The sequence below is a fragment of the Pristiophorus japonicus genome, chromosome 16, assembly GCF_044704955.1.
Source record: "Pristiophorus japonicus isolate sPriJap1 chromosome 16, sPriJap1.hap1, whole genome shotgun sequence".
In the NCBI taxonomy this organism is placed as follows: domain Eukaryota; kingdom Metazoa; phylum Chordata; class Chondrichthyes; family Pristiophoridae; genus Pristiophorus; species Pristiophorus japonicus.
In genome coordinates this window covers 12470877-12495824 of record NC_091992.1, presented here as the reverse complement: position 1 = coordinate 12495824, position 24948 = coordinate 12470877, and the positions used below count along the sequence as shown (strand labels likewise).

General features: G+C 44.7%; 2 protein-coding genes across 7 annotated transcripts in view; one reads left to right on the top strand and one right to left on the bottom strand.

Annotated features, from left to right (window-relative positions):
- The window catches only part of nf1a (neurofibromin 1a), a 321789-nt gene that overhangs the window by 235751 nt on the left and 61090 nt on the right, over nucleotides 1-24948 (top strand). For all 6 annotated transcript variants that reach the window (XM_070856992.1, XM_070856995.1, XM_070856993.1 and 3 more), the window contains 6 exons: nucleotides 10928-11360; nucleotides 12621-12961; nucleotides 18718-18920; nucleotides 20403-20596; nucleotides 22182-22322; nucleotides 23750-24029. In XM_070856992.1, the coding sequence (XP_070713093.1) occupies nucleotides 10928-11360; nucleotides 12621-12961; nucleotides 18718-18920; nucleotides 20403-20596; nucleotides 22182-22322; nucleotides 23750-24029 (1592 nt within the window). The remainder of the gene's footprint in view (nucleotides 1-10927; nucleotides 11361-12620; nucleotides 12962-18717; nucleotides 18921-20402; nucleotides 20597-22181; nucleotides 22323-23749; nucleotides 24030-24948) is intronic.
- Nucleotides 253-6490, bottom strand: LOC139226960 (uncharacterized). The gene is made up of 2 exons (XM_070858057.1): nucleotides 6323-6490; nucleotides 253-2514 (listed from the first exon to the last, which is right to left on the bottom strand). Exon 2 carries the CDS (start codon nucleotides 2495-2497, stop codon nucleotides 1637-1639), a length of 861 nt encoding a protein of 286 aa, XP_070714158.1. The 5' UTR covers nucleotides 2498-2514; nucleotides 6323-6490; the 3' UTR covers nucleotides 253-1636.

Here is a 24948-nt window from a genome sequence, read left to right as displayed (position 1 = left end):
GATTAACTGAGATGGGCCAAATAGCCTTCCTCGTCTGTGACTGTCTTGTGAAAGTATCAAGTCTCCTAGTTTTCTGAGTACTACATAAGTTTGTCTTGGATATGATTCTTTGCGCGTTTTCTATAATAGATCCGAAATTTCTATAATCAACTTCAGTGATATATTTCGGCATGTGTTCATCCCATATTTCTGTAATAGACTAAAGGCAGGCAAGAAAGTAATCAGTTTTACTGTTTTTTAAAATCATGCACAGCAATGTTTAACATGGCACAGGTTAGGGAGGTAAATATGGGATGTCTTGAAGCTCTATATAAATGAAAATTCTTTTCTTTACTTCACTCCAGCACAATTTGGTTTTTGTCTTCCTCTAAAAATCTCAGGAACAAGAAAAGTCCATTAGGTCTAATAAGCCTGTCCATTTTACATTGACCAAGTTGGCCTGCCTTGCCATATTGCATTGAATGTGTATGCAAGCATCTCTTGAGCCCATTGATGCTGTCTTTTTTTCAATGGCCATATAACTACTTCCACAATTCTCTTGCCCTTCGGACACATTTCACATGACAGTCCCTTGGTATTTGAAACTTCCACCATAATGAGCAAGTTGCCTGAAGTGATTGTGTCCTTTCCCACTACAGTCTTGAAAACATACATTGGGTCACCCATGATAGCTGGTGGCATTGAGACCATGGTTATTTATGGAATCATTTATGAAGCTGACTGATTGGCTTGTGGAAGTGTTAGTTTTATTATCTCCTCTGTTCCCGCGCCTCCTCCCCCCATTTCTATTCAGTTATTCTGGTGTGACAACTAAGTCTGTAGTAGGGTACAGAGATGTTTTTAAAACCATTTTTTAAGCATCTACGACATGAAAACATTATTGTAGCTGTTTACATCCTGCTACTTTTAGTTATCCGCCATGTTGAAGGATTTGATGAAACAAAAATTAGGTTGGTTAATTTTCAACAACCATTTATTTCATGAATTATACAGCTGATAGTTTAATGAGTACTTAGCAAGTCCGTGTTGTATATTTGAGTAGGAAGGACTCTTAAACTGACTAGCCTCCGTTCATTTCTGTTAACATACTTTATGTTGCAAACTCCTGAATTACATGTTCTTATTCCTGATTGTTTTTTGGGGCTTAAGGAGGAAAGAATAAAGTTCTTACCCAAAATATTATAATGCATTAAATCATTCAATAAAACATGATGCAAATTGTCACTGATCAAGCTAGCTGTTATAATTGACAAAGTGCTTGCTCTATAGTTGTGGATCTCGAGGTGTTCAGGATAAGGTTTGAGATAACTGGGTTATTGATTAAATGAACATATAGATGATTCAGAATTAATCTGTTAAATTGTTAACTGTGTGACCAAGTTATTGACGTTTCTACCTTGTCTGCTCTTCCATTTCTCCGAAGAATTTAAGGGTGGTTAAAAATATAGATATAAAAAGCGATTGTGTTTTGCTGAGAATTTCTTTCGTTTGAATATTGTTCTAATGAGCACTTTTGCGGCAAATTAGGTAAATCAACCGCTACAACAGCACAAAAACGGCTGATCGGTGATTAGAGTCTACAGACATCAGTCCGGTTTATTGCTTTTTCTGTATCAACTGGACCATCATTTCTTCCTCATTCTTTCAATGGCTTGGCTTTTTCCTCATCCTTCAGTGCTGTTGCCTCTTCCTCTGCCTTCAGAGGTCTGACTTCCTCCAGTGTGACATTGGTGTCTGCAGGCTCATCTGCCAGTTGGCTGGAACCAGTAGGCCAGAGATTGGCTGCTTTCGCAAAGCTAGAATTGCTTTTGGTCCGTCGCTTTTTCAGTTTGTCCTTGAAATGCGACACCTGATAGGCCAGGACAATTGTTGATACCAACAGGATGGTACAAAGGACTGTTAATATACCTATTATGATTAAGAAAATCCAAAGGTCTCTGTATTGTGTGCATTTATACCCACTGTATTCGCTAGATTCCTTTTCCATGGTTTTGGAAAGAGGATTTGTGCCATGAATAAAATGTTCTTCCTCTGTGGTTGCAAGATGATCTGGACCACCGGTAACGTATTCTTCCTCAGTTGTTGCAAGAAGATCTGGACCACCGGTAATGTATTCTTCCTCAGTTGTTGCAAGAAGATCTGGACCACCGGTAACGTATTCTTCCTCAGTGGTTGCAAGAAGATCTGGACCACCGGTAATGTATTCTTCCTCAGTTGTTGCAAGAAGATCTGGACCACCGGTAATGTATTCTTCCTCAGTTGTTGCAAGAAGATCTGGACCACCGGTAACATATTCTTCCTCAGTGGTTGCAAGAAGATCTGGACCACCGGTAACATATTCTTCCTCAGTGGTTGCAAGAAGATCTGGTCCACCGGTAACGTATTCTTCCTCAGTCGTCGTAGGAACAGTAGGTGCACTGTTGACCTTGATCTCAGCAGACAAAAGGGCCAGGATTCCGGCTGCCACCAAGAAAGGTTGATTTATATATTGGCACATTGTTCCTGGGACTTCACCTGTCGGTGGATCATATAAAAAGAGGTTGTGATTTGTACATGTGTATGTTTCATGCTGAAGCATTAGAACAGTGCAGCAAATAAATCAGTTTAATCCTTAAGCCTATCGGGCTCGCAGTTTTATCCTCCAATTACTCCATCTCTACTGATGATGCAACTCATGCTGGGGTGAGCAAACTATTTTATATCTATCTTTTAAGACTTTCTGCTTCAATTCTATTCTATTTGTTCTGACCTTATCTCTCCATTCCTCTGGGACATTGCCCAAACGCCATTCCTTTTGTGTGACAATAGTGAGCGTCAGCTGCTTATTTGACCACTCATCGCAACCATACCCAATGTTAACGCCCAGAGCCCACTTGCCTGCAGGGGTCAATAGATAGCATAGAATTAAAAGAAAGTCTTGCATTTATATAGCGCCTTTCGCGAAGTGATATTAGGGTATATAAGGCCCTATCAGAAACGGTGGTGAAGAAGAATTCACAATCGCTTTTAAAAGTGAAGAAGAGTTTTATCAGATATGGGAAAAGAACACCGGATTGGGGCGAACTGGATAGTTCCTTTAGTAGGCCAGCACATGCGATATGTGTCAAATGACCTTTGTGCCATGTGATTTTATGACTGCATCTATTGACCAAGGCTAGTCCATACAGGAATTTGGCACAACCTCAACCCAGTGACTGGAGGAGCACAGCACAAAGCTGCCCATAAATTAGCTCTAATTGTAACACCATTTTGTTCTGGTGCAATAGGGATTTGGAGAGAGTAGGAGCAGCATTATTCTGTATCTGACTGGATACACTGATCACCCAAATGGAACAAGAGTTTCTTTCCTCACCACCAGCAAACTTCATATTGATGAAGGCAATGTTTTTTTAAAAAGTAATAACTAAAACGTGCAAGTAAAAATTTTCTGCCCTGTGTACGTAATACTGTAACAATGGATACTTCAGCTGGTTTGTTAAAGTCAAAAGTTGTGCATTATACAAAGGACGTGCTTATTTGTACTGCTAAAATGGCCACCGTGCTCCACCCTTTGTCTATGATTGTTCTCCTACCCTAAGCCACATCCTGAAGTTTCACAGGAATGTGTAACTGGAACCGCCCATCCCGAGATCTCACTGAGTTTGCAAATTGTAACTCGAACCACTTTTGACTTCCTGAAGCGACAGAGGACAGAGCTCCCCAGAACACAGCAAGGGCCAGCCGAAGTGCCTTACCCCAGCACAAAAGCATCCTTTCCCCCACCCACCCCATCATAGATGGGGCAGGCATTGTGTACGGAATGTTGACCAGTTTATTGGGTATGAAGTGAATAGTGACAGTGTCGTGACTTCTGGATATCATCCACTCCAACCATGTCCCTTGTAGGGGGTTGTAATAACCCTATCAGTCTTTCCCCCCCCCCCCCCCACCCCCCAGATTTCTCTCTCTTTCTCTCCCCCCCCCCCCCCCCCTCTCTCTCTCCCCCGGCACCCCCTCTCTCTCCCCCGGCACCCCCTCTCTCTCCCCCGGCACCCCCTCTCTCTCCCCCGGCACCCCCTCTCTCTCCCCCGGCACCCCCTCTCTCTCCCCCGGCACCCCCTCTCTCTCCCCCGGCACCCCCTCTCTCTCCCCCGGCACCCCCTCTCTCTCCCCCGGCACCCCCTCTCTCTCCCCCGGCACCCCCTCTCTCTCCCCCGGCACCCCCTCTCTCTTCCCCGGCACCCCCTCTCTCTCCCCCGGCACCCCCTCTCTCTCCCCCGGCACCCCCTCTCTCTCCCCCGGCACCCCCTCTCTCTCCCCCGGCACCCCCTCTCTCTCCCCCGGCACCCCCTCTCTCTCCCCCGGCACCCCCTCTCTCTCCCCCGGCACCCCCTCTCTCTCCCCCGGCACCCCCTCTCTCTCCCCCGGCCTCCCCCACTCTCTCCCCCGGCCTCCCCCACTCTCTCCCCCGGCCTCCCCCTCTCTTTCCCCCCCCCCCCCAGCCCCTCTCTTCCCCCCCCCCCAGCCCCTCTCTTCCCCCCCCCCCCAGCCCCTCTCTTTCCCCCCCCCCCCAGCCCCTCTCTTTCCCCCCCCCCCCCCAGCCCCTCTCTTCTCCCCCCCCCCCCAGCCCCCTCTCTTCTCCCCCCCCCCCCAGCCCCCTCTCTTCTCCCCCCAGCCCCTCTCTTCTCTCTTCCCCCCCCCCAGCCCCTCTCTTTTCCCCCCCAGCCCCTCTCTTTCTTCCCCCTCCCCCCCAGCCCCTCTCTTCTCCCCCCCCCCCCCAGCCCCTCTCTTCCCCCCCCCCCCCACCTCAGCCCCTCTCTTTCTACCCCCCCCCCCAGCCCCTCTCTTTCTCTCCCAGCCCCTCTCTTTCTCTCTTCCCCCCCCCCCAGCCCCTCTCTTTCCTCCCCCTCCCCGCCCCTCTGCCCGAATCATTCCCTCCACGTGGTGCCGAGAAGCAGGACCTGAGGCTCCGACTCTCTTCGCCCCGCTCTGGCCTCCTCCCGGCCGGAGGGCTGAGAGAGAGAGAGAGAGGCTGGGAGTGGGGGGGGGGGGGGAGGAGAGAGCGAGAGACACTGGGGGGGGGGGGCGGTGGAGAAGGAGAGAAAGAGAGACTGGTGGGGTGGGGGGGGAGAAAGAGAGACTGGTGGGGTGGGGGGGGAGAAAGAGAGACTGGTGGGGTGGGGGGGGAGAAAGAGAGACTGGTGGGGAGGGGGGGAGAGAGAGAGAGACTGGTGGGGAGGGGGGGGAGAGAGAGAGACGGTGGTTGGGGGGGAAGAGAGAGAGACTGGGGGGGGGGAAGAGAGAGAGACTGGGGGGGGGAGAGAGAGGGCTGGGGGGGAGAGAGAGAGGGCTGGGGGGGGAGGAGAGAGGGGCTTTGGGGGGGGGGGGGGGAGGGTGAACAGAGGGGCTGGTGGTGGGGGGGGTGAACAGAGGGGCTGGTGGTGGGGGGGGTGAAGTGAGGGGCTGGGGGGGGGGGGAGAAGAGAGACCAGGGCTGGGGGGAAGGAGAGAGAGGTGGGGGGGGGGGGTGATTGAGGGGCTGGGGGGGGTGTCTGTCACCATTCAGATAATAATCTGCCTCCCTGTTTTTGCCACCAAAGTGGATAACCTCACATTTATCCACATTATACTGCATCTGCCATGTATTTGCCCATTCACCTAACCTGTCCAAGTCACCCTGCAGCCTCTTAGCATCCTCCTCACAGCTCACACTGCCACCCAGCTTAGTGTCATCTGCAAACTTGGAGATATTATATTCCATTCCTTCGTCTAAATCATTTTTTAAATCCCTTTAAAATCACTGCTCCAAAAAACAACCGAGCTATGTTTCCCTATTTCTGCTCCAATCCTTTCCTTTTCCCAAGCTGCAGGCTCTGTGATCAACTACTGAGGAGGTAACAGTACAATCACGGTGAGCTGCCCTTTCCGTTTTCCTGCATGTCAACAGTGACTACAATCCAAAAGTACTTCATTGGCTTTAAAGCACTATGAGACATCCAGTGGTCATGAAAGGCGCTGTATAAATCCAAGTCTTTTTCCTTGTCGCTCAAACCTTCTCTAGTTCTCCAAAAACATTGCTATGCCTGTTCCGTTACTCTACAGTTTAAAACTGGAAGTTTTCTGAACTATTGAACAAATCAAGTACAAAGATTTTAAAAACTACCGGTTGTGTAAAATTGAAATAAACATGTCTAAACCCTCCAAAAGCTGAGATGTCAATATTTACAGTTTATCAAAAAAAGAAATACTGCTTTTGCATTCTCTGCTAAATCAACGGGTCTCGCTGTGAGAATGAATGCATCATACGTTTGTTAACCCAGAGAAACGCAACAGCTGTAACTTACCTCCAGGCAGCTCCTGATCCTCTAATCAGAAATCTTCCAATCAGTGTGGGTGAAGTGTATGAAGCCCAATGCTTTTGCCTGGTTGCTTTTCAAGATATGACTTTGCTGGTGGTGGAGCAGATTGTGATCGAGAAACACTTTGCCCAATCCCCACTTCTGTGACTACGTTGCACCACTACACACTATATACTGATGACGTTGAGGGACCACAAAGGATTAGCACACTTCCTACTCGGCATGTGCACTTTCTAAATAGAACTCCTTGGCGTTTTTTAAAAAAATGACCTCAAAAACTTCTGTTTGGAAAAAAAAATCCCCCACGCAAGCTGCAGATGGAAGAGGTTTTTTTTTGTGTGTTTGGGAAGTAGATGGGAGGGGCGACAGAGAAAATAAAAATAGAAAATGCTGCAAATACACAATGTGAAAGAAAGATGAGTCAACGTTTCGAATTTCAGACCTTGGCCAGAATGGAAATTTGTCGGAATGGACAGCACAAAAGGTGGGGTTGGGAGTCGACAGGTAAAAGCCACATCTCATCTTTCGACCTTTGTCACTGAGAGCCAGTTACAGGATTCGGCCAAGAAGCAAAAGGAGCGTGGATATGAATCGACTATAAAGAAAATTCATTGTTTCTGGTGAAATTGAAATGGCCTTGGTGACTTCAAATATGTAGGCCTACCCCAATGCTACTGTGTAGTTTAATGCAATACCAGGAGGGAAATTCTCTCTTACAATCTCTAAAATGTTAGCTCTGCTAGCTGTGATGTTCTTCACTTTCATTAAATTAGCAAGTTTATTTTATAATTTAAAGGAAACATTCCTTTTACTGCCATTTAGGTTGCAGAAAGGCATTGAGCTTGGGGGATTGACAGGGTTGATGCTGCGAGGCTGTTTCCCCTGGCCGGAGAGTCCAGAACTTGGGGGGCTTCGTCACAGGATAAAGGGCTACTTAAGACTGAGATAAAGAGGAAATTCTTCACTGAGGGTTGTGAATCCTTGGAATTCTACCCCAAAGGGCAGTGGATGCTGGGTTGTTGAGCATATTCACGGCTGAGATAGATAGATTTTTAGGTTCTGGGGGAATCGAGGGATATGGGGATCAGGTGGGAAAGTGGAGTTGAGGTCGAAGATCAGCCATGATATTAAATGGCGGAGCAGGCTGGAGGTGGAATATGGCCTACTCCTGCTCCTAATTCTTACGCGCCTGTGCCTGCTGCGCAAATCGAAGATTGTGAAGAGCACAAATTTAAGATAAAGAATCAAAGAGGACTTTAGAAACAATAGCTGTACACCAAGGGTGATTAGAAATGTGATGTGCTAGAAATGGAAGGCCACAAACAGTTGTTCACAAGAGCCCATAAATTCTTTTAAGGGGGAGTTAGATAGGTGCTTGAAATTGAAAAAGGTATGAGGAGCAAGCAGAAAATGAGATTAGATGAGGTGACCCAGAGAGAGAAGCATGGGCAGAAACCTCATTAGCTAAATGCCCTGTTTGTGTGCTGCCACATTCTGTGATTCTGTGAAGGAAAGCAATCAGCTTAGACCCTCAACCCCAGTTCTTGTCCCAAACCAAAACTCTTGCATTGTATCACTGAAATAAACTAAAATTACTTACTTTTGTTTTCAGTGGCTTGGTTGTAGACGGACCATTTATTTCTGGGAACATGCACCAAGGGCATTTGCCTTTTACTGCCTCCAGATTGTGGACTTGCAGTTCAACAATGATGGATCATATTGATTCACATGTTATTGATTCACATGTTACTGAAACACATGCAGCATGATTTTCTTTTGCCTAAAGTCCCCAAATGGCTCTCAAAAGTTGATGTCTTCTGTGCGTTGATTTTATTTTTCAAGAAACCTTGGAGCAGTTTGGTCCTGGTATAACACTTATGTTGCCCTTTATACTGTACTTCAGTGCCGAGATAGTCATCAGATCTGTGCAGCACAACACTGCCGGTGCTTAGCAGTGCCAGCAGCAAGAGGTGATCTCGCCTATTTAATTCACACTGCTGTCAGTGCAAAACCCACTCGTTTAGCATGGATGACTTCCTGCGCTACCATTCTCGGGATTTTTTTGTGGTTGAAAATAGTTGACAAGATAATTCGCTGGCACTCATTCAAGGCCAGAGTGTCACTACGTGTGTTTGAGTGCACATGCACAGCGCGTTGCCATCACCCACTTTGTACCAATTGAATGGGTAGAGTAAGTATATCTCTCCACTTGCAACAAAAGCTGTCAGCACTGCACCAGCAAGTGCAATGTAGCAGTGGCAACAGGAGCAAAAATATACTCTTTCATGAACTATGTGGGCCAATGCAAAACCCGGAATTGGCCCTTATGGAAGACAAAACGATGTCATGTCATATAAAGATCGCTGGAGTTCTAGATGGAAGAAAGAATCAGCGCCTTTCAGGACACCCCAAAGTGCTTCACAACCAAAGATATCCAAATGTGTGGCAGTGAATAGATCCATGCCCTGTTCTTTATTTCTGATTTTCAGTTTAGTTAATCACCAGGAGCAACTGTGGATGGACAAACTGTTCCGTGCATTAAATTGGTTGGTACAATTGGACATTAAAGGTTCCAGGTGGTTATGACATTTTAGTTTTCTGGCTTGGAAATGTAACATATCACAAAACAAAAACCAAGACTGCAGTAGGAGCCAATGTGCACTTTGAAGTGTTAAAGCTACAGTCCAACAAAAATCAGTAGAACTTAAGCATTGACTTTGGATTTTTTTAAAATAAAATAAATATTCATGCAGTTGGGAACTTATCTTGTTGACCCTGTGTTGTGCCCCACGCATCCATGCAGCTGCACAGGAAGAGTTTGCATTTATATAGCATCTTTCATGTGCTCGGGGCATCCCAAAGAACTTCACAGCCAATGAATTATTTCGAAACATAGTCATCGTTGCTATATAGACAATGATCGTGGCGGAGGTGCGGCGAGTGATTTTGTGGCGGAGGAGTGGTGAAGGATCGTGGCGGAGGTGCGGCGAGTGATTTTGTGGCGGAGGAGTGGTGAAGGATCGTGGCAGAGGTGCGGCGAGTGTTTTTGTGGCGGAGGAGTGGTGAAGGATCGTGGCGGAGGTGCGGCGAATATTTGTGGTGGAGGAGCTGCGAGCGATTGTGGCGGGGGTACTGGGCCCAGAAGAGCCGAGGGCCCAGGGGCAGCACGGGCCAGCCCACACTGCGATATGTGTGCGCACTAGGTCCGTGCAGCAGAGCAGGTCTCCAGTCATCCTGGTTAACCCTTGCCACTGGATAAAGACCTAGCTTTGTCAAGCCCGTGTGTTGGCTGGTGTGCAACCCCCTCAGTTGGAGTCCAGGACTGGAATATCAGATCCTTCATTGAAACATCTGTGAACTCATGTGGAAGCAAGTCATCCTCGATTGAGGGACTGCCAGTGATGATGATAGACAAGCATGACAGTCAATTCACACACACAGAAAATGAGATGAATGACCAGATATTCTGTTTTGATGGTGGTGGTGGTAGAGGAAGGATAAATGTTGGCCAGGGCAGAGGGAAAACTTCCTTGCTCTTTGAATAGTGCAATGGGATCTTTTACATGCACCTAAAGCTAGTGGGCGAGACCTTGCTTTAACAACTCTTCTGAAAGACAGTTGACAATGCATCACTTCCTCAGTAACGTCACTGGAATATTACCCTTGTGTGCTGGAGTCTGGCTTGAACCCACAACTTTCTGAATCAGTCCAGCATGTTACCAATTGAGCCCAGCTAACATGTAACCTCGTACTGTCACAAGGATCATTGCGTTGTATGACGTCTTTGGATGAGACATTAACCCGAGATCCAGTTTGCTTTTCTGCTAGTTGAGGCGGATGTTTAGGATCGCGCGCTACAAGATGAATTATTTTCGTGCTCTGACCCAGCATTCCTCTCTCAACCAACATTGTCAAAAACTGCTATTGATCTCTCAAAAGGGTTGTCATGTTCACTCACAATAATGAGTAAGTGTGCTTCAGTGATTTTTTTATGTGTGAAGAGTATTGGATTGTTGCTAAAGGTGTAATGAGGCGCGATGTAAACACAAATTCTTTATATTGAACCGTTCACCTTTTGTAGGTTGTCGTCCTAATGTAAAAAATTAATTTGGAATCTTTCAAATTGAATTCCTATTTGTGAATACCGATGGCCATTTTTGTCCATGTGCCTGCGTCTTGAGTCAATATATCCAGCAAAGAATTATCTTTTATTTAGTTGATATTTCCTTAACACAACTGCAATGATGGGCTCTTCCATCCCTCTCCAATCCCATGTCTTCTCAGCTAGTGTAAAAAGATACCCCAGGAGCCTACATGCTCATGGCTATTGCTCCTTCGAGTAAAGAGGTACATTTCTCCCCCCTAAACTGCTCTTCTCTCTTCTATTCCCCCCTCCACTGTAGGAAAGATTATGGACATTCACAAATATGAATGAATGATGCATTAGCTGTGCCTAAAAATTGGTAGGCACCATTTGTGTGTGTGTAAACTTTGGTACAGATCTGGTGTGCAAGGAACTTCCCAGTCTACCTTGGAAATTAATTCAATGTAATGACGAATAACTCGACCTTTTCATTTTCCTCAACACAGGTTCAAGACTGGACAGATAAACGGTGATTTGCTCATTTATCACGTGCTCCTAACTCTGAAGCCATATTATGCCAAGCCATACGAGATCGTTGTGGACCTTACCCACGCAGGACCGAGTAATCGCTTCAAAACGGACTTCCTCTCCAAATGGTTCGTGGTTTTTCCTGGGGCCGCCTACGAAAATGTAGCTGCGGTCTACATCTACAACTGCAACTCTTGGGTCAGAGAATATACAAAGTATCACGAACGGCTTCTAACTGGACTTAAGGGAAGCAAAAAACTGATCTTCATTGACTCGCCTGGGAAACTTGTGGAACACATTGAGCCAGAGCACCAGAAGCTTCCTGCTGCCACTCTCGCTCTCGAGGAGGATCTGAAAGTATTTCACAACGCTCTAAAATTGGCTCACAAGGACACTAAAGTCTCCATCAAGGTGAGGAATTCCTTCTTCCAAAATGTAAAACCTGCCTTGCCAGCAGGATTTGGTCCCAAGTATCTCAAGTCAGTTCAGTGGGACTACAAAAATTCAAAACTGTTCAAGTGAAACCTAGAGTGGGTGGAAAATCCAGAAGCAAATAGCCAGTGAAATCTTCATTGTTGAATGCGGGGAGAACTGTAAAATTGTTGGTCATCTGACATAGTTCAAGCTTTGTCTTTTTTTTTTATCCTTAAAGCAGGACTTACTGAATTCTTGAGAGGAGTGTTGTTGCTTAAAATATATATATTTTGTTTAAAAAATTAACTGTAGTAAAAATGATGATTGTTGCCCCACCCCCAATGAGTTACATGTTAGAGTCTTGACACCATTGGACATGCTCAAAAATTAAAATACATGTTTATGGAAATATACATGGGCGCGTGCAGTAAAAACAATACGCAAGATGAAAGCAAAGGAAGGTAGAGTTACGTTTTACTTTCTTACATGCAGTTAAAGCTGGTTACTATATATCAGCTTGGTTCAGTTGTTAGCACTCTAGCCTCTGAGTTAGAAACTTGTGTCTTCAAGTACCACTCTAGGACCCGAGTTCATGATCTAGGTTAACACAGTAGTGCTACATTTTGGGTGAGATGTTGAACTGAGATCGTCTGTGCCTGTGCCAGGGAAACATTTAATTTTCCATAACCATATTCGAAGAATTTTGGGCGCTTTCTCCTGGTGTCCAGGCTTTGGTGCCCGCAGCACCAAAACCACTTTGCATTGAGTTTCTGAATCCAGATAATTTATGTAAATAACATCCCCTCTCCACTGCAGAGGCCTGGCCAGTACTGCTGTGCAAAATTACATTAAATGGGTTAGAAATTAAATGGGTTAAAATGTCACCGTTTTGGGTACAGTCCCATGGTTTCAAATGTTCCGATCCTCTTGGTTTGAAGAGGCAGCATGGTGGTGGATGGCAGCATTAGAACCAAATTAGTTGAGCTTTATGACAATTGTAATACTTCGTCTTAAATAGTATCTGCCTTTGACAGTCTCGTAAGGGCCTTGACAGTTGTGATCAACTGAGACACAACGCTTTCTCCTCCCCTCAATATTTCTGTTCATCATTATGATGAAGTGGTAGGCAGCTGACATCAGAGTTTTATTGCAACTCTATCGAGAAATAATACGATTTAAAATAAATGTGTTAACACTGTATCTTGCATTGTATGTGGTCCTGCGAGTCTTATCTCCTACTTTTTTCTTTTAAATTAGGTGGGATCAACGGCGGTTCAGGTGACGTCAGCGGAGCGGACACGGGTCCTAGGCCAGTCTGTGTTTCTGAATGACATTTACTACGCTTCAGAAATTGAGGAAATCTGCCTGGTAGATGAAAGCCAGTTCACATTAACTATTGCCAATCAAGGCACACCACTGACATTCATGCACCAAGAATGTGAGGCAATAGTGCAATCTATTATCCATATAAGGACGCGATGGGAATTGTCACAACCAGACTCTATCCCACAGCACACTAAGATACGGCCAAAGGATGTGCCAGGAACATTGCTGAACATAGCACTTCTGAACCTTGGGAGCTCAGATCCAAGCTTACGGTACGTTTCATCACCCCTACATTCTCTTATTTCTAACAGTTCAAACAGTTTGACCGAAAATTCTAACACATTGCATCTCGAATTTGATGAGTTAAATTTTGCTGAATCATATTGTATTTTTCCTTTCTGAAATGAGTTTTCATAGGCTGAAATGCGTTCAGACTTGTCTACATGGGCTTTTTGACTGCATAAAGCTCTAATGATGAGCTAACCTGTTTTTAAAAAAAAAATTAAATCAGTTTCTAAAATATCTTTTTCCTGATGGAGAACGTTTTGATGGGAGGCTGTCACTCTTTCCCTCCAGTTCCCAAGTCCTGTTATTGGCATTAGCAGGAAACCAAACAGCAGACCTCCGTGCTTTTAGAAACGTGCCGTTCCAGTATCATTATGCTACTACAATCTTCAAAACTAGTCATGCTGGGGAGGTGTATCCCCCGCCCAAGTGTGCATGGATAAGCAAATTGATTTATCTCTGCCCTGCCCATTAGAAAATCTTACAATCGGGTCCTGCAACTTTTATCCTGCCCCATCTGCCGCAACTAAACTGAATATTTCCAAAAAGTAACGGTTGAACAAATGTGTGAATTTTAACCCATTTCTCTGTTACAAGTCTTGAATATTTACGTTATTTACATGTTCGGTTTTTTTATTACCCGATGTAAATTTACCGTGCTACCTCGGTGAGGTGGTTGAGAACTGTATGAGTGGAAGCGGAAGTGTGTCGTGGTGGGTAGGCAGAGTTGGAATTTTTCAGCGAGGAGATGCGGAGGCTGTAAGTGTTGCTTCCTTTAACTGCTCACCTTCAGCTTGCTGACTCCTGAACCAGTTCTTTCACAGCCTCGCGATCGGAGATCGTAAACCCATAAACTCACCCACTTGTAGATGCTTGCCCGAGTGTGGTCCAAACCTGGAACAAAGGAAGAGGAAATAAACTGGAACTGAGATCTGTAGGAGAAAGAAATATTAATTGAGAAAACATGAAATAGAAATGATGTATATCATCAAAATGATTACACCATTTCCATTTTATCATCGTGAATCATTCAGCAGACTTTCTCACACAGATACTGCATGACATGCTTTCCTGCAATAGATGGAAGTTCGCTTACTCAATGTGCTGCTTTAAATGTGAAGCCCATGTCAAGCTTGAAGGCCTATAGATGCATGGCACCATCAAGGTTGAAAAGTTTAAAATAGATCAAGTAAATCAAAGGGTACAGATTAGGTTTAATCCATCACCTGAGCATCTGAATAATAATTAGCTGTTTAAAGAAGTTAACCAAATGGAAAGTTTGATGTCATTTTTGTAGTGTTTGCTATCACTTGAGTATATCAGTGTTGACAGGATATGCCCTTCCTTGCTGTTAAGCCAGAAATAGATAGTGGTGACCTGAAGTTCATCTGTAATATCAGTAAGTATGTGTAGGTATGTTTTATTTTTCACCTACAACATATTGGCCAATTCATCACCATGTGAAATGTCAGTGGCCAACCCAAAAATTATTATTTTTGCACATTTTGGTATATATTACAATTAGATATACAGGTTGTACCTCTCTGCTCCGGCACTCTTGGGACCTGACCAGTGCTGGACCAGAGAATTTTCCGCACCATGGGAAGTCACGCCGACCCTAGACTTACTGGGTCCTGATGACGGCGCTCGGGCTCCTGAATGCCTCCGCCGCACTCCGGCTGTAAAACTCCGGCCTCGTTCACTTTAATAAGATCAGCCATGATCTTGTTAAATGGTGGAGCAGACTTGAGGGGCCAAATGGCCTACTCCTGCTCCTATTATGTTCTCTCTGTGCTGGTTTGCTGATCTTTTCCAGACAAGATGGAGTCCCGACCCCGAAGCTGGATTTGCGCATGCGCAGAAGGCTGCCGCGCAGCATTTTGTCGCTCAGGATTTCTCAATTTTTTTCGATCCTTGGCGCCTCAGTCAGCTGCCTGCCCTTCCCTTCCTTTTTTTCATTGCTCGGCCCGCTTATCTCCATGAACTGCGCGGGACGCTACCGCGCCGGGAATGATGCCGGACCAGGGATGTTTCCGGACTAAAGAGTCCCGGACTGGAGAGGCACAACCTGTATTATAATCAGATCGGAGTCACAGCCCTCGTTCCACCTTCTCCCATTACTGGAGTTATTATTCAGCGTGTTAGGTACAGATGCAATGAGAAGAGCTGGTACCTTAAACAATGAAAACACCCGTCAATGCAAACCGTGAAGCATACAGACTCGTTATCGTAATCCAGGAGCACATTGTTCACACACTGTTAGAGCTTTTACATAATGTATGTTTTAGTTTTCAAGGATCCATTTACATTATAGCACTAGCATCAAGGCAGGTAGTTTCTGCTTTGCACGGATGATGATGCTGTGTAGATGTGCCCAGAGTGGAGTGTTGCTTTATGTAATATAGTTGCATTGTTATGTGGAAATGTACTATTTTGCTCAAAAAAAAAGTCTTAGCTTCACAGAATTCTCTGAAACCTAAACGGAGAAGGGAAATCATCACTGGCAACGAGGCAACATTTCAATTGACCTCTGGTGAGACCCCATATGATTCATCCTTGCCCAATCTGTGGGATTGATGGAATGGTCTCCCCGAACACATCCAAAATAACTCTGATTCCCCATTAGCCCTAACCACCATTTGTGGCTGCAATCTGATGGCTCCTCGGCTCCCTCAACAGCTGAAGCAGCAACTGTGTTCAGTAATGTAGCGGAGTCTTTAGCTCAGTAGGAACGCTGGGACATTGTGCTCCTTTATGTCTGGGTGGGTTTTGAAGATCCCATGCCGTTTTTTTTTAAATGAAAGCCGGAAATTCTCGTAGTTTAGCGGCCAACATTTCTCACTCAGCCAATGCCGCCAAAACAGATGAACTGGTCAGTCGTGTCAGTGTTGCTTGTGGCATCAAACTACATGCAAAATGCTGCCATGTTGGCCTGCATATGTCACTGCATTACAAAGCTTTAATTTTATGTGCAGCCCTTTGAACTACGTTATGTGCGACACAAGTGAAGGTCTTTGATCTCCCAGGGTGTTTTGTAGAATTTAACATTTTTATCCCACTGAATATGTTAAAATTATTACATGGTCTTTAAAATATTGTTTTATTAAAGTTTATACAACACATTAATTATGACATAAATGGTGTGCAATTATGACTTCCATTTCCACAGTTCTCGAACCATCAGGGTGTTATAAAGAGAAAATTAACTGGCTGTGCATTGCAAAGCAGCCACGCACTTAAGGATTTCAAACAACACCACAGACTCCCAAGAGAGGTGGTTGAGGGTACATTATAGCCTGTAAAATAGTTTATTTTCGAAAATGTATACTTTTTTTTTTAAATTGTAGATCATTCTAGTTTTAGTATATTGTTTCAGTTCTAATCATTTGTTTTCGCCAGGCTTTCTTATGCCAGTCTCGACAATATGGTTGTCATACCGTCCTACATAGCTTATCATGCCAACCATCTGCTCTTTATACACACACAGTCAGCATTTCAAACTTAGTGTCCATGTTTCTGGATGGAAAGCAGCAATGTTCCTGGGAGGAGGGTTGCAGTACAAGTTGCCAGTGAATGAATATGGGGTTGGGGAGGGAGGGAGGGGGGAAGAGGAAGAAGCGTGCTCGCAGGAATTGAACAATGAGGTGGGCGAAAGCCAAGTGTAAGAGTGCCAATGTAAAGCAGTGAGAGAGGGTGAAGAGTGCCACAGTGGGAAGAAGAGGGAAGAGTGGCCAGTGTGAAAAGAGGAAGACGACTGATTGTGTCACTGTGGCAACTACACACTGCCTTTAAAACAATTTACAGCAAACTATTAGTGCATATCTTTTATTAACAAAAGCAAAATACTGCGGATACTGGAAATTAAAATAACAGCAGAAAATGCTGGAAATACTCAGCAGGTCAGGCAGCATCTGCGGAGAGAAAAACAAAGTTAACGTTTCAGGTCGATGACCCTTTGTCAGAGCCGCCCCAGTTCTAACGATGGGTCATCGACCTGTAACGTCAACTCTCTTTCTCTTTCCACCGATGCTGCCTGACCTGCTGAGTATTTACAGCATTTTCTGTTTCAATGCATTCGTTCCCCCAGCACTTGGGGTAAATCCCTAAAATGTTCTCATTATCTTTAATGCAAGTGATGGATTATTAGGTATACCTGCGGCTTTAGTTATGACAAACCAATGTTCTACTGTACTTTGTGTGACTGGGTTTAATAGCCTATATTCAGGGCTGTTTTCAGCATTTTAGGGGCTGTCAGATTATTTTTGAGACCGTTGGTCAGTTTTCACAGATTTTTGAGAGATAAGGGAATAAAGGGTTATGGGGAGCAGGCAGGGAAGTGGAACTGAGTCCATGATCAGATCAGCCATGATATTAAATGGCGGAGCCAAATGGCCTACTCCTGCTCCTATTTCTTATGACTACCAACAAACAGCAGAAAGCATTCTTCAGCAATGCATCATTCTGGTTGCGTGTTATTTTATCTTTTTGTCAAATATAGAGTTGTCTGGTTTTGTTGTCTTAATTTGTCATAATTTAACATGAATTATATTCCTACTGGTTGTGAAATTGTTCCTGTTATATTGAGGATATTTTCACGTGCCGAAATGATGATGAATGCAGTAGTTTCACTTTCCTCTCTTGCCCATTGGATGGATACAGAAGAAATCTCAGACTCCAGAAGTTGGGGGGAGAAGCAGACTGCTAGATATTCACATACAGTAATAGTTTTTCTGAGCTTTCTTCAGCCAGTAACAATGCAGTGAAGAAGGCAAGTATCGGGAAATGGCAGCCACTTAGCAAAACTTTCGAGTGGAGTTCATGTAGCTGTTTCTCTCCTTGCTTTCAAATTAATGCAGGCCTCTGATCTGGAATGGGGACGGTTCAGGTGAGTTTCAGAGGCATGAAGTTGGCATGTTCAGAGAAGGTTCACTCGGTTGATTCCGGGGAAGAGGGGGTTGACTTATGAGGAAAGGTTGAGGAGGTTGGGCCTCTACTCATTAGAATTCAGAAGAATGAGAGGTGATCTTATCGAAACATATAAGATTATGAGGGGGCTTGACAAGGTGGATGCAGAGAGGATGTTTCCACTGATGGGGGAGACTAGAACTAGAGGGCATAATCTTAGAATAAGGGACCGCCCATTTAAAACAGAATGAGGAGAAATTTCTTCTCTGAGGGTTGTAAATCTGTGGAATTCGCTGCCTCAGAGAGCTGTGGAAGCTGGGACATTGAATAAATTTAAGACAGAAATAGACAGTTTCTTAAACGATAAGGGAATAAGGGGGCAGGCAGGGAAGTGGAACTGAGTCCATGATCAGATGAGCCATGATCTTATTGAATGGTGGAGCAGGCTCGAGGGGCCGAATGGCCTACTCCTGCTCCTATTTCTTATGTTATGTTTATTCATTGCACCAAACAGTTGAGATTTGTAGTTACTAGTTCCTTTTAGGGCTTGAAAGTATGAGGGGGGCCTTGTTTTGGCATGTGTAGGGGTGACCCCATTCATGTGCAACTTTTGGTTAACTTTAATTATAACGCCAGTGTCTTTGACTGTGTACTTTCCAATCTAAATGGTGTTTATCAGCTGTTTCAAACAGGCTAAACCTACCTAGTTTTTTTTTATATAGAATGAATGAAGTGGGAACATTGGCTGCAATCGATGTCCCGATGGTGTACACAAGCACCACTTTGTTTCATTGGGTGCGATTTTTAATTTTGCATTTATGATTTTGTATTCCCATAGGTCTGCTGCCTATAATCTCCTGTGTGCCTTAACATGCACCTTCAATCTAAAGATTGAGGGTCAGTTGCTGGAGACATCCGGACTGTGCATCCCTGCAAACAACACATTATTTATTGTCTCCATCAGTAAAACCTTGGCAGCGAATGAGCCTCACCTGACACTGGAGTTCCTTGAAGAGTGCATCTCAGGATTCAGCAAATCCAGTAAGCACAATTTGGTTTGGAGAATGCCTGGCAGAGTGGGTTAGATACCTCTGGTCCAGACTGGTATTTCCTGATTGTTTCAAATATGCCCCCTTATCTCATGTTCCGCCTGCCCCCCCCCCCCCCCCCCCCCAATCTCGTTGGGCAATACAGGACATGCAGTTGAGAGGGTAATCTGTTCTGAACTGATGTGTCAAGGGTGATCTGCATGCCCCGTTCTGTTTCTTCCCACCAGCCTCAACTGAGTACCTGCTCCTGATGGTTCAGACCAGATTATAAACATGCTTTGTTAGGAATTACAGGAGTGTGCCAATGACACTGGCTGCTGGGGTACCAAATACTTTCATTTTCTAAAGAAATGCAAGCCTGGCCCCATCAACGGATACTTCACTCCCTAATGAATGAGGCTTCTCGTCACTTACAAGGAGCAGGGAGAGCTCGCTGGAAAGAGAATTCCATCCTTTGTCAGGCAGATTGATGGGGTGGCAGTGATGATGTTTGTGGAGAAGTCTGTAGAATATTATGTGGACAAACAGAGCAGCAATTGAGAACTTAAAATGTTCTGCAAAGTAATTTTTAAAAACCTGGTTAAAATCTACAGTATATCCAGTGAAATACTGCATGGCAAATGAGCCAAAGGTGGGCAGAGGAAACGTTGCAAGGACACCCTCAAAGCCTCCCTGATAAAGTGCGACATCCCCACTGACACCTTGGAGTCCCTGGCCAAAGACCGCCCGAAGTGGAGGAAGTGCATCCGGGAGGGTGCTGAGCACCTCGGTATCGTCGCCGAGAGCATGCAGAAATCAAGCGCAGGCAGCGGAAGGAGCGTGCGGCAAACCAGACTCCCTGCCACCCTTCCCCTCAACCACTGTCTGCCCCATCTGTGACAGAGACTGTGGTTCTCGTATTGGACTGTGCAGCCACCTAAGAACTCATGCTAAGAGTGGAAGCAAGTCTTCCTCGATTCCGAGGGACTGCCTATGATGATGATGCATAAATATATGAACTGTTCAAGATCATGATTCATTGGCAGGTAATAGCCTTGTCCTCAAAACCACAGCTCATCATGCATTCAGTGGCAGTGTTCAGAGTACAGGAATAGCTGAGTGTACAAAGGGCACTTTTAAAATGGAACTGTTTGAATAGGCATTGTTTTAATAGACATTAATGACAGTCGGCAAATTCCAATTTTTCAGCTTTGCAAATGCATAAAGAGAACAGTCAGTGGAGGGGCTCTGTTCATTCCCGAAAATATTGAGCAAGGCTGATGCCTGTAGACCGATTCTGTTCTTTTCCACATGGGAAAGGAACAGAATTTTAACCAATGGCTAAATCATTTAAAGATATTCATGAATGTGAACCGACATATAAACCGATCTGTGCAAATGGAACCTGCTACTGCTGCCACTAGTTAAGGATATCCATGAAGAAAATGATCACAACGTAAAGGTTTCCAAATTTAACAAACTTGTCTTGTTACAGGTATTGAACTGAAACACCTTTGTCTGGAGTACATGACGCCCTGGTTGTTGAATCTGGTTCGCTTCTGTAAGCACAATGACGATGCCAAACGTCAGCGGGTTACTGCCATCTTGGATAAGTTGATCACAATGACCATTAACGAGAAGCAAATGTACCCTTCTATCCAGGCAAAGATCTGGGGCAGCCTTGGTCAGGTATCAATGTCCTTCCTATCGAAATGCCACCATTTGCAATGTAATCTGGCAGTATTTTTAATACCAATAGTGAATATCAGAATTGTAAAATGCTGCATTTATAGGAAAGTAAATTTCCTGTTTTCACTCGTACTCGTCAGCAACACATGGTTTTTTTCTTAATCACCATCTGGTGTTATGTTGCAACCCAATTTGGCTGCACAGCAGCTCATTCTCATGGACTCTCAACAAGAACTTGCTTTATAATACCACTTTTAACAGCTTAAGACGCCTTAGAGAAATGTAAGGGGGGGGGAAAACAATGGGCACTGCATTTAGAGAGATGCTGGGGTGACCAAAATCATATGTTCTTAACTTTTGTTCTTGGGCTGTGAGCAATATTGTCCTGCGGCAGTGTTGGTGACCCCTTGGAACCAGCAGCTCTTGTAGGAATGGTGCTCTCTCTCTAGTGGTAGGTTGGAAATTCTCGGGTTCTGAATCGGCGATAGTCAGAGAGTTGTGTTTCAAGAATTGAGCCGAAGGATGTAGAGAGGCTCGGGGAGCAAGTCTCAACGTCACCTGTATTAAGTTTGTCGCACATACAGTTCATTTCCGTTTCTGGATTTGGCTGCAAGTGTAGCTTCCTTGTAGGATTTCAAAGAAAATCCCACTTTGCCTGTTGTTTTTTCATGGCATAGTTCAAAAAACAGATAAAATAAATGGACATAACCTTAGTCTTTTTTTCTGATTTGTCACCCATTTTTCATTGGAGAATATGATCCTTTGACGTCTGCAAAAGTTTTTGAGTATTCCAAAGATTGTAATTTTCCATTTTCCGTATGAAAACGGCATAAAATATCTATTGAGTCAGAACATCAATAATTACACTACCTACTTCGATTCTCTCTAAATGTACCTGCAAGAATCAAGCACTCCACTTAGCCTGCATAAGACAGGTTAAACCAGAAAAACTTTAAAAAGCTCAAATAAAATAAGCATTCCCAGGAAAGGACTCCATGTGATCTGGAATTATCTGATGCCAAGTCCTCAATGGCCCCAAGCACCATGGGCTTTGTTACACTCATAATAAATGGTCAGACTGAGTACTGTGTGTAACGAGCATGTGTGACCTTAGCTCCTTTATTAAGATTCCAGAGTGCAGGTACCTCGTGGGTGGCCTGCTTATAATACTGTGCTCCCAAGGGATGCTGGGATCCCTTGGGACTCCAACAGGTGGGCCCTTTGGTGGTCAGGTGTGATGCAGGTTACAAGGGGTTAAATACATAACAGGCTTCATGCTGGCAATGTCCAACATTTTATTGAAGTTGATTAAAAGCTAATTTTAATCAAGTTTCATTTTGCTGCCATTTAGAGACTTTCCATTGTCCTTTTGATTTGTGGTTTTTAGGAGATTTGCGTAACAGCATTGCTCCACAACCAGAATTGGCAACCATCTTGACACCAAGCTCAAATTCTGGCAGTGCACTCTCACCATTTATTAAAATCCATTGAGGCATTTACCCTCTTTGCAGTTGCATTTGGCTTGGCTTGACTTTTCGTTTTGTTTGGTACATTTCTTTGCCTTATCCCTTGTTTGTTTTTGCAGATCACAGACCTGCTTGATGTGGTACTCGATAGTTTCATAAAGACCAGCGCTACAGGTGGTTTGGGCTCTATCAAGGCAGAAGTCATGGCAGATACTGCAGTAGCCCTGGCATCGGGAAATGTGAAACTTGTGTCAAGCAAGGTACGAGGGAAGATGTCTCTAATATTTGGATTTTGACTTGGATCCAGTTACTCTTGGAACTTGTGCTGGCATGGAACTCCCAGACTAAATGGCTGAATGAGTGTAGGCACGTCCTGATGTAGTACTAAGCCATTCGGACCAGAGGTCACTGCTTTTATTCCTGGTCTGTGCTGTATTAACTGATCTTAGTCAGCGGAGCAGAGCAGTTGGGGTGCTAGCATTTCTGGGCTAGGGATAGGACAAATCTGCCTACCTTGCCTGCCTTTTTGCAGTTAGTCAGCCAGTGGCCCTGGCTGGAAAGCCTGCATAGATGGCTGCAAGGAACAGAATCAGCCTTGGCTCCCCATTGTGTGAAACACGTGAAGAATGACCACTTGAGTGACATAATGGAGGTACTCCAGCAACCGGAGGATTTAAGAACATAAGAAATAGGAGCAGGAGTAGGCCATTTGGCCCCTCAAGCCTGCTCCGCCATTCTATAAGATCATGGCTGATCTGAACTTGGCCTCAGCTCCACTTCCCTGCCAGCTCCCCATAACCCTTGACTTCCTTATCATTCAAAAATCTGTCTATCTCCTCCTTAAATATATTCAATGACCCAGCATCCACAGCTCTCTGAGGTTAAAGCATTCCAAAGATTCACAACCCTCTGAGAGAAGAAATTCCTCCTCATTTCTGTTTTAAATGGGCGGCCCCTTATTCTGAAACTATGGCCCGTAGTTCTAGATTCCGCTACGAGGGGAAACTTCCTCCCTGCATCTACCCTGTCAAGCCCCCTCAGAATCTTATACTTTTCAATAAGGTCACCTCTCATTCTTCTAAACTCCAATGAGTATAGGCTCAACCCGCTCAACCTTTCTTCATAAGTCATCGGGAATCAACCTCGTGTCTGAACTGCCTCCAGTGCAAGTATATCCCTCCTTAAATAAGGAGACCAAAACTGTACACAGTACGCCAGGTGTGGTTTCACCAATGCCCTGTTCAGTTGTAGCAAGACTTCCCTACTTTTATTCTCCATCCCCCTTGCAATAAAGGCCAACATTCCATTTGCCTTCCTGATTACTTGCTGTACCTGCATGCTAACTTTTTGTGTTTCATGTACAAGGACCCCATGTACCTCAGCATGACTAAATTACTTGCGCCAAAGGAGGGGGTAACATTGGGGGTGTGGGTGGGTGGTGGAACATTTCAAACAAATTATCAAATTGATGTTGATACAAATTGGCAGTTCAGGATAGATGCTAAAGCTTCACCCTGGGATTTATGGCAGCACTGGAGCTGTTTGATTGTGGTCACCTTGTCCTAAACCTCCAGCTTTTGATGCTCTATATCTAAATTGCTGTGCAGACCAGTTTTCAAAACAAAATGTGTTGAGATCTTCAGCTTGTGCTACATGTGATCGTTCTCTTGCTGTTCTGTTTCTGCAGGTGATTGGAAGAATGTGCAAAATAATCGATAAGACCTGCCTGTCTCCAACTCCAACACTCGAACAGCACCTGATGTGGGACGACATTGCCATCCTAGCCCGTTACATGCTGATGCTGTCTTTCAACAATTCGCTCGATGTGGCCGCACATCTCCCCTACCTCTTCCATGTGGTGACTTTATTGGTGGCCACTGGGCCTCTGTCCCTTCGGGCTTCCACCCACGGCTTAGTTATCAACATTATTCATTCACTCTGCACTTGTTCCCAACTCAATTTCAGTGGTAAGTTCTAGTGACGTGACCTCTCTTGTGCTGTGTGTTGGAAAATATGGAAGCATTTTGCAATTCTTTGTTCTAACTTGCAATTTTTTAATTAATATTTCATTTCAGGCTTCCAGATTTTCACAGTTTCTCTCCTGTGTGTACGTGCACCCTTTAGTGTCACAAAAGAAAATATTTTGACATCAGTGCTGCAATTTATTCTGTTGGAGGGTTTGTGGGCAACAGAGTTGTTCCTTTCTCGCTTTTTCGGAATCCTATCAGTGCCCTGCCCTTACAACCAAGCGAACTTTCTTCATATTCACTGTGTCTCCGGTGAAATGCCCATAGACATTGAGTTCTGATGTCAGTCAGGGCTAGTAGTTGTGTGTGTAACTCTTTCTCAAGTGATTCAACATCCTGCTGGAAAAGCTCACATTGTGATTTTGATAAATGCCACAGCACCAAATCGACCTTACCAAAGTCACAAATACTGTCTTAACCTGAACCAGATTGTTCACAATCTCAGTGCCATATTTGCCCCCGAGCTGAGCTTCGGGCCCTGTATTCTGTCCCATCATAAAGACAGTCTACTTGTATGTCTTTAACATTGCCTGTCACTGCATTTACTCACCTCATTTGCTGCTGAAATCCTCACAAATTTTAGTCCCCTCCAGATTTGACTCTTCTAATGTTCTTCTGACCCTCCACCCTTTGTAAACTGCGAACTCATCCAAAACACCCATTCATCGCCATCCTCACTAACTTCTAGGCTCCCGACATATCTAAATTCTCATTGTCCTGTTTAAATTTCTTCATGGTCATACCTCTCCCTATCTCTATAACCTTCTCCAGCCCGACAACCCCGACGACTCCTCCAAGAACTCTGTATTCTTCTGTGCATCCACCCCTTCCTTCACTCCACCATTGCCGCCCATGGCTT

What these genes read in the sequence shown, in the direction of transcription:
- LOC139226960 (XM_070858057.1), bottom strand. Translation starts at nt 2,497, where the DNA reads ATGTGCCAATATATAAATCAACCTTTCTTGGTGGCAGCCGGAATCCTG.